The 12,911-nt window shown below is 42.0% G+C and overlaps 1 protein-coding gene and 1 long non-coding RNA gene across 3 annotated transcripts in view; one reads left to right on the top strand and one right to left on the bottom strand.

The window, feature by feature from the left end:
- CHST11 (carbohydrate sulfotransferase 11) overlaps positions 1-4,751 on the bottom strand; it is a 178,193-nt gene extending 173,442 nt beyond the window's left edge. Inside the window, exon 1 of one of the 2 annotated variants that reach the window (XM_063309064.1) lies at positions 4,352-4,751. In XM_063309064.1, the coding sequence (XP_063165134.1) occupies positions 4,352-4,709 (358 nt within the window). In that variant the 5' untranslated portion in view covers positions 4,710-4,751. Of the gene's footprint in view, positions 1-4,336 lie in introns of both variants that reach the window. The other variant, XM_063309063.1, reaches the window with a different exon arrangement.
- LOC134501351 (uncharacterized) overlaps positions 1-12,911 on the top strand; it is a 243,836-nt gene that overhangs the window by 88,134 nt on the left and 142,791 nt on the right. The gene's annotated exons all lie outside the window — the stretch shown is intronic.

Genomic DNA, 12,911 nt, shown 5'->3' with positions numbered 1-12,911 from the left:
AAAAAATGAACTGTAGGATCTGAATGGAAGAAATGATGCTATGGTAGGATCTTTGAGTGATGATGTAGCATCCTTTGCTTATCAACACGGTGAACCAATACACCAGATAAGAAATACACAGTGCAGTCATTAACGTGACTACTGATTACTCCTTCTAGTTCTTAGGATAGTTGTTTGTTTTACATTACGCTACACCATCTTGAAGGGTCAAACTGGTAATTGTATTATGCAGGCTGTGATCCTACACACACTTTGTGCCAAGTACTCTTTTTCTCAGTCCAACAGACCACACAATTGTTTTTGTGAAGATAAAATGATGGGTCTCCATGAATGCCATCTTGAATGTGAGAGGAAAAGTACACATAGAGGGAGGGAGGAGGAAAGGAAGACATTTCACAGATCTCCATTTGGTCATTATGTACTATATGGACAGCACAACTGAATGGTGAGCTGGCAGATTTGCAGGTAACACTGTAATGATCTTTTCCTGAAGGGAGGGACCCCTTTACCTGTATTCTCTTCTTTGAAACTGCCATCCTTCCCTTCCAAGGGATTATCACTTTGATATGGTGGGAGGGCCCAGTAACATTAATGACCCTGAGAGTGAGCATGGCATTCCAGTAGTCACCTTGCCAATAAAATCAAAAGGGGAGGGGTGAAATTAAGGACCATCCAAAAGGGGAGAGCAAGGGCAGATGGGGCTCTGCAAGTATGAGAGAACCAACCCACTTTTAGAAGAAGGAACTCTAAAATCAACCCTGAACGCTTTGTTGCTAAGATGATTGTATGGATATGACTGGAACACTTCGATGAAGACCCAATGTTAGTATTATTTTAGGCAATGCTCTAGTTACTGGGAGAAGGTACATTACAGTTTCATGAGGAAGTGATGACATGGCCAGACGGAAGCAGCAAGGAACCTGATGCCACAGCTACTAACCATCACAGTATGTAAAGTGAGAATGTAAATCACTAAATTAATGGTTTTCCTATAAGGAAGTCTATGTTTATGTCATCTGAGCATCACTTTGAAATAATCCTCTGCACAAATCCAAAGGATACAGGTCATGCTATGCCCTGGATCCATGTTTTTCCATCAGCGTGGTGTCATGGAACATAGGATCCATTATTTGTATTATTTACTCACTGATCCTAGATTTGACAGTGGCTCTTTTTTATTTCTCTTAAGTGTTAGACTGGCAAAATACATTTACATTTTGAAATGTGGATGCATACAAACTACCCATTTTGGAGACTGAACTATTGTTCATTGATTTCATCTGTGACAATAGATGTGCATGAAAATCATGGGCTTCTGTAAACTACATGTCTGAGATGCAAGTTTGTTGTGCAGAGGTAGCACAATGAATCACTGAATCATTGGTCTTCCCAGTACAATGTGTGAGTTTGAGTCTTTTGAAAGTATGAGAGAGATGGTTTCTATGATTCATAAGGATTTGTGCCTCAGATCCATGATTTAGTTCTGATTTGATGGAAGTTTCAGATAAAATGATGACAATTCTTAAGAATCTGCCCCTCAGAATCTTCTTCCCATAGGGTCCAAAAATAGTCAGATCAGCTGAGATTAAAAAGAAATCTGTTCTACTTTGCATCACATTAGAATAAAAATAATTAAAGTTGTGATTTTGTTCTCTGTCCATTGGGGAAAAAATGGGATTTATGGCTTAATGGTGTTTTAGGCAGATTTCATGTAAAAATCTAGAGGATCCATGAAGATCTATGGCCCAAATCCAAGGCTTTGGGGAGAGGAGGTTGTATTATGGCAATGCCAAAAATAATCACAACTAAGATTCTGATGGCTGATTCTGTGCAGAAGGCTGTGGGCTAAGTTTTGAACATGGTTTGTGGTAAATATATAAAAAGCACAGGAATCCATGCTTCAGAGCCACCTTTTTGAAACAGTTAATGTCAGAATTGATCAGAATCAGTATGGCTCATTCTGTGCAGAAGGTTGTGATCTGGGTTTTGACAGTGGCTTCATGTAAATGTTGCTAGAAATTTTGAGCTGCAATGAGGATCAGTGGCACCATGTTTTTCCACCATGGTAGTGCCAAAAATCTTTGTTGTTGTTTATTCGTTCAGTCGCTTCCGACTCTTTGTGACTTCATGGACCAGCCCACGCCAGAGCTTCCTGTCAGTCGTCAACACCCCCAGCTCCCCCAGGGACGAGTCCGTCACCTCTAGAATATCTTCCATCCATCTTGCCCTTGGTCGGCCCCTCTTCCTTTTGCCCTCCACTCTCCCTAGCATCAGCATCTTCTCCAGGGTGTCCTGTCTTCTCATTATGTGGCCAAAGTATTTCAGTTTTGCCTTTAATATCATTCCCTCAAGTGAGCAGTCTGGCTTTATTTCCTGGAGGATGGACTGGTTTGATCTTCTGGCAGTCCAAGGCACTCTCAGAATTTTCCTCCAACACCACAGTTCCAAAGCATCTATCTTCCTTCTCTCAGCCTTCCTTATGGTCCAGCTCTCGCAGCCATATGTTACTACGGAGAACACCATTGCTTTAACTATGCGGACCTTTGTTGTCAGTGTGATGTCTCTGCTCTTAACTATTTTATAGTATAAAAAATCTTAGGATATATGATTGTGAGTATATAACTGTGAGTGACAGCTGTGCAGATGAATGTGGTCTGTGATTTGATAGTGTTTTCATGTGTACCTTATGTAAAGACCTATAAAATCAGTAAGATCCACGGATTCATGTCCCAAATCCACATTTTGCCCCATGGTGGCAACAAAAATAATTGGAATTGTTATGCTTAACACTATGATTGTGGGTTGGACCCCATGTAAAATCATAAAAATCTCTGAGGATCCACACCTCAGATTCATGTTTTCATGACCTTTTGTGCTACAGCATTAGAATAACCTGTCAGATCCAAAATAGTTATGGTGCATTCTGTACAGCTGTATGTGATCTGTGATAAGGCAATAGCTTCAAGTGGGTCTCATATAAAAATTATGTGAATCCATAATTTAGATCCACATTTTGTACCACACTAGAGTGAAAAATGGTTGGATCCATGCTTTTGTAGCCTCACTCCATGCAAACAGCTGTGATCTATGATTTGAATATGGCTTCCTGTGGATCCTTTATAAAAATCAGGCAACTCAAGAAGATCCAAGTCTGAGTTCCACATATTCGTGTTACCACTGCACCAGTAATTGCTACATGTGATGAGAAATGTGCTCTGTGTTTTGAGGGTGGTTTCCTAGGGATATCCTATACAGATCATGCAAACTCATTGGAATTTTTAACTGCATGTGAACATACGATGTGATTCGTGGTTTGTTAGTACTTTCAAGGGAATCCCGTGTAAGAATTACATGTTGGATTTCATGACACCAACTTTTATCCAGACCTTTTGCTTCATCCTAAATTCGAGCAATTAGGGTTAAGTTATAAATCAGAGGAAAACAAAAACGGAAAAGAGTGATAGAACCAGAAACAAGCACTGGTCCGAGCGAGAACACGCAGACGAAGAAGGTCGTTTGGGTGTGTGAGAAAAGCGCTAAGGCACCCCCTCGTTGACTAGTTGGGAAGTTACTTCCGACGCGGTTGCGAGGGAGCTTTATTCCACTGTCGCGCTCGCCACTCAATTCTCTCAAGTCGCGGGGAGGCGGGGGACTCCCTCCCCGCTTGTTCTGCCCACCCAAACAAGAAGGTGCTATCCTGCCCGGTGTTCGCTCCCCGGGTGAGCCGCAACCCCAGGAAAGAAAGTAAGACCAGCCCGCGAGGAGCCTCCGCGCCCGCTCTTCCCCATCCTCTCGCAGCAGCTGAGATTTCCTCCTCCGCGCACATGGCCAGCAGGGCGAAGCCGCCGCGAGGATCCCGAGACTCGCCTTCCTCTTCAGCAGCAGCCAACGCCACCGCCGGCCACCGCCTCCCTCCTTCCCTTGGGACTCGATCGCAGGGAGGGGACCGTCCCGGTCGCAGCTTTCTCCCGGCTATCTCTTCGCTTCTCTCTCCCGCTACCTCGCTGGCTCCGTTCCACCCAGCCGTTTCCTCACTGGTGCCCTCCACCTGCGTGGGCCGAGGACGCTGGGGCTGGCAGCCCCTGGCATCCGCGCCGACCCTCTGGAGTTCCTTCTCCCCGCCGCCCGCCGCCCGCCGCCCGCCACCCGGCCCCGGCTCAACTCCCCAGCGCCGGGAGGAGGAGGAGGAGAAGGAGGAGGAGGAGGAGGACACAGGCGTGCCGCTCCGCAGCAATCTTGACTTCGCCTGGTCCCTCCCCGCCCCGTCACCTCCACCTCCGGTCCAACCCAGCGGTCCCCGGAGAAGCCGACCGACCGACCGAGAAGCCATCCTTACCTGGATGTAACATACTTTGGAAATAGAAGATGACGAGGGCGAAGGATCCCAAGCAAGTGACCAAAACCATCCGGCAAATCCGATTGATCCTCATCACTTCCAGCAGCGCCTGCTTCATGGCTTTGTCCCGGCGAGAATAGGTAGGTGGCGGGGAGGAGGGCGGGAGGAGGCGACCCTCGCCCCGCAGGCTCTTTCCCAAGAGTTGCGTGACGGAGGAGCCGGAGCGCACGGCCGCGGGGGCAGCGAGCGCTGGGCAACCGGCCGGCTTCTTCAGGGTGCTGGGCTGGCGCGATGCTGGCGGCGGCGGCGACCTCCTCCTTCCGCTGCTGCTCTGGAGGATGTCTCGGGCAGCAGCTCGCAAGCGCCACTTCATTTGGCTGGGAGCTAGTCCTAGCTTGGGGACTACCACTTGATTTAAGATTGAGGGGGAGACCGCAGAGGAAGTCTGTGTAACCCGCGGAAGGCCAGCAGAACCTCCAAGAAGGTCGCCTTGGAACACGATTCGACTCACCCTGCTGGAGAATATGGTCGCGTCCGGCTGTTGTCTCGCTGCTTTCTTCGCGGTCCTAAAGTCTTCCTAGTCGACTCGGATGGATGAAGTGCGCAGGCTGCGGTGAGTTCACGGTCTCCGGTGGCGAGGAGACTCTCGGTCCTTTCCCCTCTGGCCGGGGTGAAAAGATGCTTGTCCGGGGCCCTCCTTTCCAAGGTCCTGGGAGCTTTTGCTCTTTGGACCCTCCCCCTGACGATGAGTTCTGCAGTACTGAAAATCTTGCTCATTTTTCCCAGCATTTTGGTTGGCAATAATATAGGTCCGGTGACCATATTTTCTTGGGAAAAATAAAGAACAAGCCTGAAAAAGGAGCAAATCTGAAAGAGGTTCATAAGGATAAAAAATAATAATAATTGTTTAGGTTTATAACTTTGCTTTCAAAGGAAAATTCAAGAGCAAAACCAAGAAGAACTTTACAAAAACACATTCTAATAAAAATACCTGAAATCAAACAGTATATGTATTTTTTTTAAAAAAGATAATCCCATTTCCATATTTTTCACAGAAAGACTGTGCATTAAGTGGTACCATTTGTAAGGTAAAAGTAAATGACCAAAATAAGGGAGAAAAGTGAGTTTTTGAAGAAGAAATAAATCTAAGGCACAGCTTTCCGAAATAAAGGACTGTCCTTTATAATAAGGACTTATGGTCACTGTAAATATAAGTATTAGCTAACTGTGGATTTTTTTCTCTTTCTCATGGTCCAATACAGATATTTATGTATGAATTTACTTTAAATTGAAGGAGGGGTCTATTCAGAGAATAAAATGTGATGCAGAGAATAGCATATAGAACCTTTAAGATTCTTGAAACAGTGGTGGGTTATATAGTACTGTTACAGAAAATAAAAGAAAACGCTTACCTAAAATGCATTTTAAGAAACTCTTGGGAGCTAGAGTAGCCAAACTATTATTACACATCAGCAGGCAAAGACATTGCATCTGCTGAGGGATTAAACAAACCTAAATGGAAACAACAACAACGAAGAAAAATTATTCTCTTAAATTTAACTAATTTCAATTTTTGTTTTAAATTTTTTGTTCTGGATGTTGTAAACTGCCTTGAATATTTATATATAGGTGGGATGGCAGGGTTTAAATAAATAAACAAACATTACCCACATTTTCAGCATCCTTCGTGCTATCTTGGACGCTAGACTTGAATTCGTAATTCATGATATCCAAAAAAAATGATCTTGGTATAATAGCTACTTAACAGAAAACATCAATGGGAGAAGAAGAAAAAAAAGGATGAGTTCAGCACAAGAGGACGTCTGAATTTCAACAGTGCAGTTTCTGATTTTGAGATAGGAAATACATGAAAGCTGTATGCTAAGACCTAAAATAGGTTTAACGTGTTTTTTTAAAGAAACCCATAGCCTCCAATTTAAAAACTAAAGAAGAATCTGGAAAATCTGGATACTTCCTGTATGAGAGATACAAACCCCATCACCTTTGCATTATCACTCCCCCAGTACAGCCTTTATGCCTGGAAAAGAATCAGTAACCTGTTTCCTTCCTAATACCAGAAGATTAAGAGGCTGTGAAACTGCAGTTCTCCATGCAAACAAGAGCTCATAGTGACGGACCACCTTGTCATCTACAGATCCTGCCTGCATATCTTCAGATCACTTATTGATTCTTTCTTCGATGACATGCCTAAAAAAGTCCTTTAAAATAAGGCTCTTTGAGAAGGCTCATCTTTTGTCTGTCAACAGCATACTTTGAGAATTTATTCCAAAGACGCAAGACACAACACGCTCGTAACCAGACAGGAACGAACACAGAATAGTCATAACTTCTTGATGCTATGACATTGTAATGGATACTTGTAAAAAAAAAAGAAATCCAGACAACTGGGTCTTTTGATTCCCTAAAATCCTTAGGGGTGGGAGGTGGGGGTTGATGCTACATATCCCAGTCTGTGAACGTTATCGATGCAGTGTATTGAATCAGTAGAATATATGCATCCTTCTGCAATGTGCAATGCTGCTTTCAGCTGTAAAACAATCTCTGCTGCAAAGATTACGAAGTACAAAAGCAATAGGAGAATTTCTCCTTGACGCTCATTTCCATAGCACTCATATATGGCTAGCTCTATATGAAAAGCATATTAAGGTATCAGATCTACGTGACTCAAAAGTGTCAAACAAAATGGACACACATGCAATCATATAAGGGCCCAGAATGATCTTTTTCTTTTCTTCTTTTTTTTTTTTGCCAGACATTGACCTAGCTTATTTCTCTTTTTAATAATCACACAGGGCTTTTGCCCCTTTTCCCCATTGCTGTTTGCCAGTCCAAGACACTTTTTACAATCTGATGTGGTTAGAATAAAACAAATTGAAATATGGGTTTCCTGAAGGAGCCAAGGCAGCTTTTTTTGCTACTGATTCAACTCTGCCAGCTCTAACTTGCTTGCAATTAATTGAGTTTGCTTTAATAGCAGGGTACACTATGGACAAATTCTTCGCAGGAAGCTGTTCCAGTAGAAAGGCATGTTCACTGTTGTCCCCACAATTTCCTGTATTTTACTTGCCAAAAGTTACCATTCTCATGCATTGGTATGACATAAGTGTTTTGGGAACCGTAGTCCCCTGTCCTGTTCTCCATTATCTCCTACTAATATCAAATTGAGAAGTGTACAGCCTGAGGCTACTAGGCATTAGGAGACTCTCAAAAGTCATCGAGTGAAAATAATTCATTTCACTGTTATTCAGTTTAAGATGAAATCAAAATTAGTTTTGCCCTGGCCCTGCCTGGTTTTTGGAGCATGTGGGCCATCCGAAGGCCAAGTATGCTATCAGCCTAGAAAAAAATATGAGGCACAGGCCTCTGACCTAATGATACAAAATGTGTGGCATGCTATAACCAGCAAGTTCCTTGCCAGTGAAATATCTGATTCCAATGTGAGATAGGGTCAGAGGTTCTTAAAAAGATTGAATATGGGTGATGGAAATGTTTGTAATTCTCTTTAGGATCTCATATGTGCATTATCCATTTCTCACATTCACTTTCCGTTTTTTGAACCCAGTTGTTTTCCTTTTAGCCATTTGTCTTTTTTAATTCTGTGGCTTTTGTGTGTTTTGCTCAAAAAGTAAAACAAACAAACAAACAAAAAATTCCACCAAATGTTTCTAAAGTTGGTTAGGTCAAGCCACATGTTTCCCTGACTCCTTTTTGCAGCCTTCCGAGCTTACTTTGATATTATTATGGTTGGTCACACAGTCAGCCAGATATTTAGACTGGATTTGGCATTTTTATCCACCTATCAAGTCCTTCCCAAGGACCTAGGATAGGCAGATGTTGTTGTTTAACGGTGTTAAAGGTATCGTTGCAGGATGTATGCTGTTCCAAGTAAGGCTGCCTTTTGCAATTGACATGGTGCTTTTGTCAATGCCGATAGTGTTCAAGTGGTGCTCCAGAAGTTTTGGAATTACACCCAAAGTGCCTAGTGCTATAAGTACTACCTTTGCTTTCTTTTGCCGCAGTCATTCTACTTCTATTTGCAGGTCTTTGTATATCATCATCATCATCATCATCATCATCGCCATCCTGCCTGACTCCCAGTGACTCTGAAATTCAGCAGTGCTGTTATTGAAAACCATTAAATTAAATGTTTCCTAGCCACCCAACTCTTGCACTCTTAAAGCACCCATTCTATCTAGTGTTTCTGATGTCATAAAAGGGCAAGAAATGTTTATCAATTATTATCAATTATTATCACTGGGTGGATTGAATTTTTACTGCCAGGGAGCAAGAGAGATGCTCTTGGAATCTTCTGCCTCAAGTGCCCAAAGAATTAGGCTCATCTTGATTACTCTGTGTCTTGATCCCATAAGGCACCATTGGTTTGAGAGTGCCTGATGTTGCTGGCAGTGTTCCTTGATACTGCTATTTTTTACCCTGTCATCACAACCTCTACTATCTCTTGGTCTCCTTAGTGGCCAGCAAGGCTTCCACAACCTGGTGTGTAAATTCTGTGCCACATGAGGGGTGAGAAGTTGCAAATTGGAAAAAAAAAGAGAGAACTACAATATCAACAACACAGGCTTACTGACTTCACACATGCACATTTGGCCACCAAGACTGGTGATGGAACCTATAGCTGTGTCACAGCAGGCCCTTGCATAATTATATTTAATGCATTTTCAATCTTTAAAACATGCTTTGTTGGGAGGGGCACTAGGTGGAATTCTGCATAAGGGCTCCTTGTATACCAGCAGTGACCCTGGTGTCCAGTGTACATTATGGTACAGGGACTAGATATTTGTAGGATCACTGTCTCTAATGATCTCTGCCCATCTACAAGATCAGACAGAGTTGGCATGCTCCAGGTCCCATCAATTAAATAGTGTATTTTTATGGGACCCAAGGGGCATGCCTACTCTATAGCAGTATTGCCATGTGGAACAGCTTCCCCCCTCAAATTGAGTTGGCCCCAACCCTGATGGCTTTTAGGAATGTCTTGAAGACATGCTTCTTCTCCCAGGCACTGGGCCTGATGTTATGTTGAGCTTGTTTTTATTATGTGATGTGTGTGTTAGTGTGCTTGGCATAATGTGTTTTATAGCTTTTTTCCCCTTACCGTGATGTTTTTAATCCCAGTGTTGGTTGGCAAGTGGGTGGCCACGAGCGGCCCTATAAATTGAATGAATGAATGAATGAACTGCTTTGGCTAGCAGTAAATGTTATACAAGCCCACATAACTTTCAAATAAAAGAATCTTCAGCATACAGTACAGCTAGCAAGCAGCTGAATCAAACAGATGGGCCCAAGCAGAATGATTGACAAAAGGAGGATATTTTGACTTTTTGAGAATATAGATCTGAAATCTGGAATCTCACTATTCCAACATTTATTGTGGATGGTGTTTTTTTTATAGTCCAAAATAAGTTTATTTTCTATAGCAAGTTCATACTGAAGGTATTCAGATTATGAATACAGTAGAAATGCAAATAAAGATCCTGTGAATTTGAAACAGATGCTGGTTGCAGAAAAAAAACTGAGATGATGAAATGATGGGTAGATTTTAAGAAATATATAGAACGATGAGGAAAAGGGGATTGTGGCTTACCTGGAGCAGGTTGCTGTTAATCCATATGATCCCATCTTGGTAATAGAAGATCTCATACTTACAACAAGAATGCCCTAGATTAAGTGGCCTCTAGACTTGACTGAGTGCCAGAAGATTTTGTGGTTGGAATAGCTATGATGTTGACTGGTTACAGTCATTACTATACCTGAAAGAATATATGCTCGGCAGGATAGTTTAGCCTGAATTGATACACAAATTAACAGCATTAGAGAAGTGACAACTCAAGCTAAATCAACTGATGGTCTGAGAGCAATTGACAACCGCAAACAAATTTAAGTCTCCATTACCAGACCAATTATATTCAAGAGTCCTGAAGAGTCATTTCACAGCCTCTTTTTGTGATCTTTGAAAAGTCATGGGAGATGGGTGTACTGCTAGAGAACTGGAAAAGGGCCAGTGTTGCTTCTGGCTTCAAAGAGCGGGGGGAAAGAGGATTTGAGTAACTACAGATCAGTTATCTTGACATCAGTACTAGACCAGCAGTTGGTTTGTAAGCATTTAGAAAAGAATCCTTTGCTTGCCAGGAGCCAGTATGAATTTCTCAACAATAAATCATGCCAAACCAATCTGATCTGGCCACCCTATCAGAAAAGAAGATCAGATTGGTTTGGAATAATGGGCATAACCAGCAAGATGAATTTCAAAGGGCAAATACAGTCTTCCATTGGTTAGGAAAAATCAAAAGGCATGGGTACAGAAGCGGGGGTGGGGGGAATATTTGAGCAGCAGTACATGCAAAAAAAGATCAGGGGGTCTTGGTGGTCATGAGCCAAACTTAAGAGTGTGATGTAGCAACAAAAAAAGCAAATGCAATCCTGGGCTGCACTATAGAAGTATAGTGTCAAGATCAAGAGAAATCATTGTTCCTTTCTATTCTACATTGATCATATTGCATTTGGAATAGTGTGTCCAGTTCTGGACACTACATGTTAAGAAGGACATTGAAAAACTGCAATGTGTCCAGAGGGCAGCAACCAAAAAGATAAGGGGGCTGGAAGGAAAAGCTTTTTAGGAATAGTTGCAGCCACTGGGTGTAGTAGTAAACCTGGAGAAAAGTTTACTGCAGGGAGATACAATAGCTGTCTTCAACTATATGAAGTGCTGTTGTGTAGAACATGGATGAGAATTACTTTGAGTTCTGTTCCAGAAAATAAGACAAGAAACATAGATTTAAATTACAAGGAAACATATTTCAATTTATTTATTGTTTATTAATAAAATTTGTATAACTACCCATCTATCCAAGTTGGACATCAGGGAAAATCTCCTAATGCAGAAGCTGTTCAAGTATGAAATAGGCTGCCTTAAATAAAGACTGAACAGACATTGGTCAGGGAAGTTAAAGTCATGGATTCCTGCACTGAGAAAGGACTGGACTAGATTATCTCCATGTTTGCTTCCAACCCTTATATAATTCTATGATTCTCTTATTGATTTTTTGTTATATTATACAGTACAGTGCATATTTGTATACTTCTTTTTATGGTTACTTTTTTAGTATTTTAGAAGCTACCCTTGGAATTTAGTCAAAGAGCAATGGAAACAGAAAGTGTGGGCAGGAAAATTTACAGAATAATCATTTCATATTGTGTATTGTATATCCCTATAAACTATGCAGAAAAGAGAAAGAAGAGCTTCAGACACAGGACTGTTGCTTTTGGAGGTAACCCTGAATCTGATGTAATGTCTAGTTTATGCCCCAAAATGAAAGATCTACAACAAGTGAAATATTAATATCCAATTGTTTATTATTCATGTGGCATTTCCATTTGCAAACTGTTTTTCAACAGTTAATATGCTGTCTATTCCAAGCTGGAAGGGTTGAACTGAAATAAATTTCAACAGAGCAATTGCAATGTGTAGGGAAGAATCCATAGCACTAAAGCTGCTATAGCAGAAAATATCTATTTATTTATTGAATAAATTTATATAGCCACCCATACCATATGCATGACTCTGGACAGCTAACAGTTAAAATCAGAATAAAAACATAGTAAAAAACCAAGCAAATTTAAAACAACAGCAACATAAAACAACAGCAGCGAGAACACTCAGTTAACACAACCAAGACCAAGTAAATTGGGTCCCCCAGGCTTGATGGCAAAGTCAGGTTTTCAGTGCTTGTGAAAGGCCAACAGGGTCAGGGCAAGTCTAATCTCTGGGGCAATGATGTTCTAAAGGGCAGATGTCATGGCAGAAAAGGCTCTCTTCCTGGGTCCGACCGGAATGTGTAAAAAGGGCTTAGGAGTTTGAGAAGACTAGCAGCTAAACGTTACTCAGCAGCAGATACCGTGGCTGAAAAGTTATTGAAATTCAAGGCTGCATCAAAGTAATTCTAGTGTCCAGATCACAAGTAATGACAGTAATCTAGTCTGCCTTGGTCAAAATTCATCATTGGCACTATGTCCAATACTGCTGAACTAGACAATGTCCAAGAACAATAAAGTTGATAAGCAATGTGGTTATCATACTTTATAATGAAAAATTGGGGGCTGAGAGTTCTAGTTCCACCTTAGGCCTGAAAGCCGGTTGGGTGACCTTGGGCCAGTCACTCTCTCAGCCCAACCCACCTCACAGGGTTGCTGTCCTGGGGAAAATAGGAGGAGGAATGTCCTAACAGTCAGGAAACCACGCTGAGACGAGGAATTGGTCTCTAGTGTTTATTACTGCTACATAAGACAGAAAATCCGAACAAACTGAAGAAGCGTGGGAAAAACCCAGACAGATAAACCCCAAAAGTCCAGGTGGGTCTGTTCTGTGTCTCTTTGAATGGCTGCTTAACTCCTCACTACTACGCATGCGTTTTCCCCCCTGGATAGGGGCCCCTTCCTGCTCACCATCAGTGCTCATGACAAGGAAGGAGTATTAGGTATGTTCCCTGTATTGAGTTATTTATAAAAATAATAAATGCAGGATTGAAAATAAACA

Source organism: Candoia aspera, chromosome 7, assembly GCF_035149785.1.
Source record: "Candoia aspera isolate rCanAsp1 chromosome 7, rCanAsp1.hap2, whole genome shotgun sequence".
NCBI classification, from domain to species: Eukaryota; Metazoa; Chordata; class Lepidosauria; order Squamata; family Boidae; genus Candoia; species Candoia aspera.
This window is presented reverse-complemented; position numbering and strand designations above follow the sequence as displayed.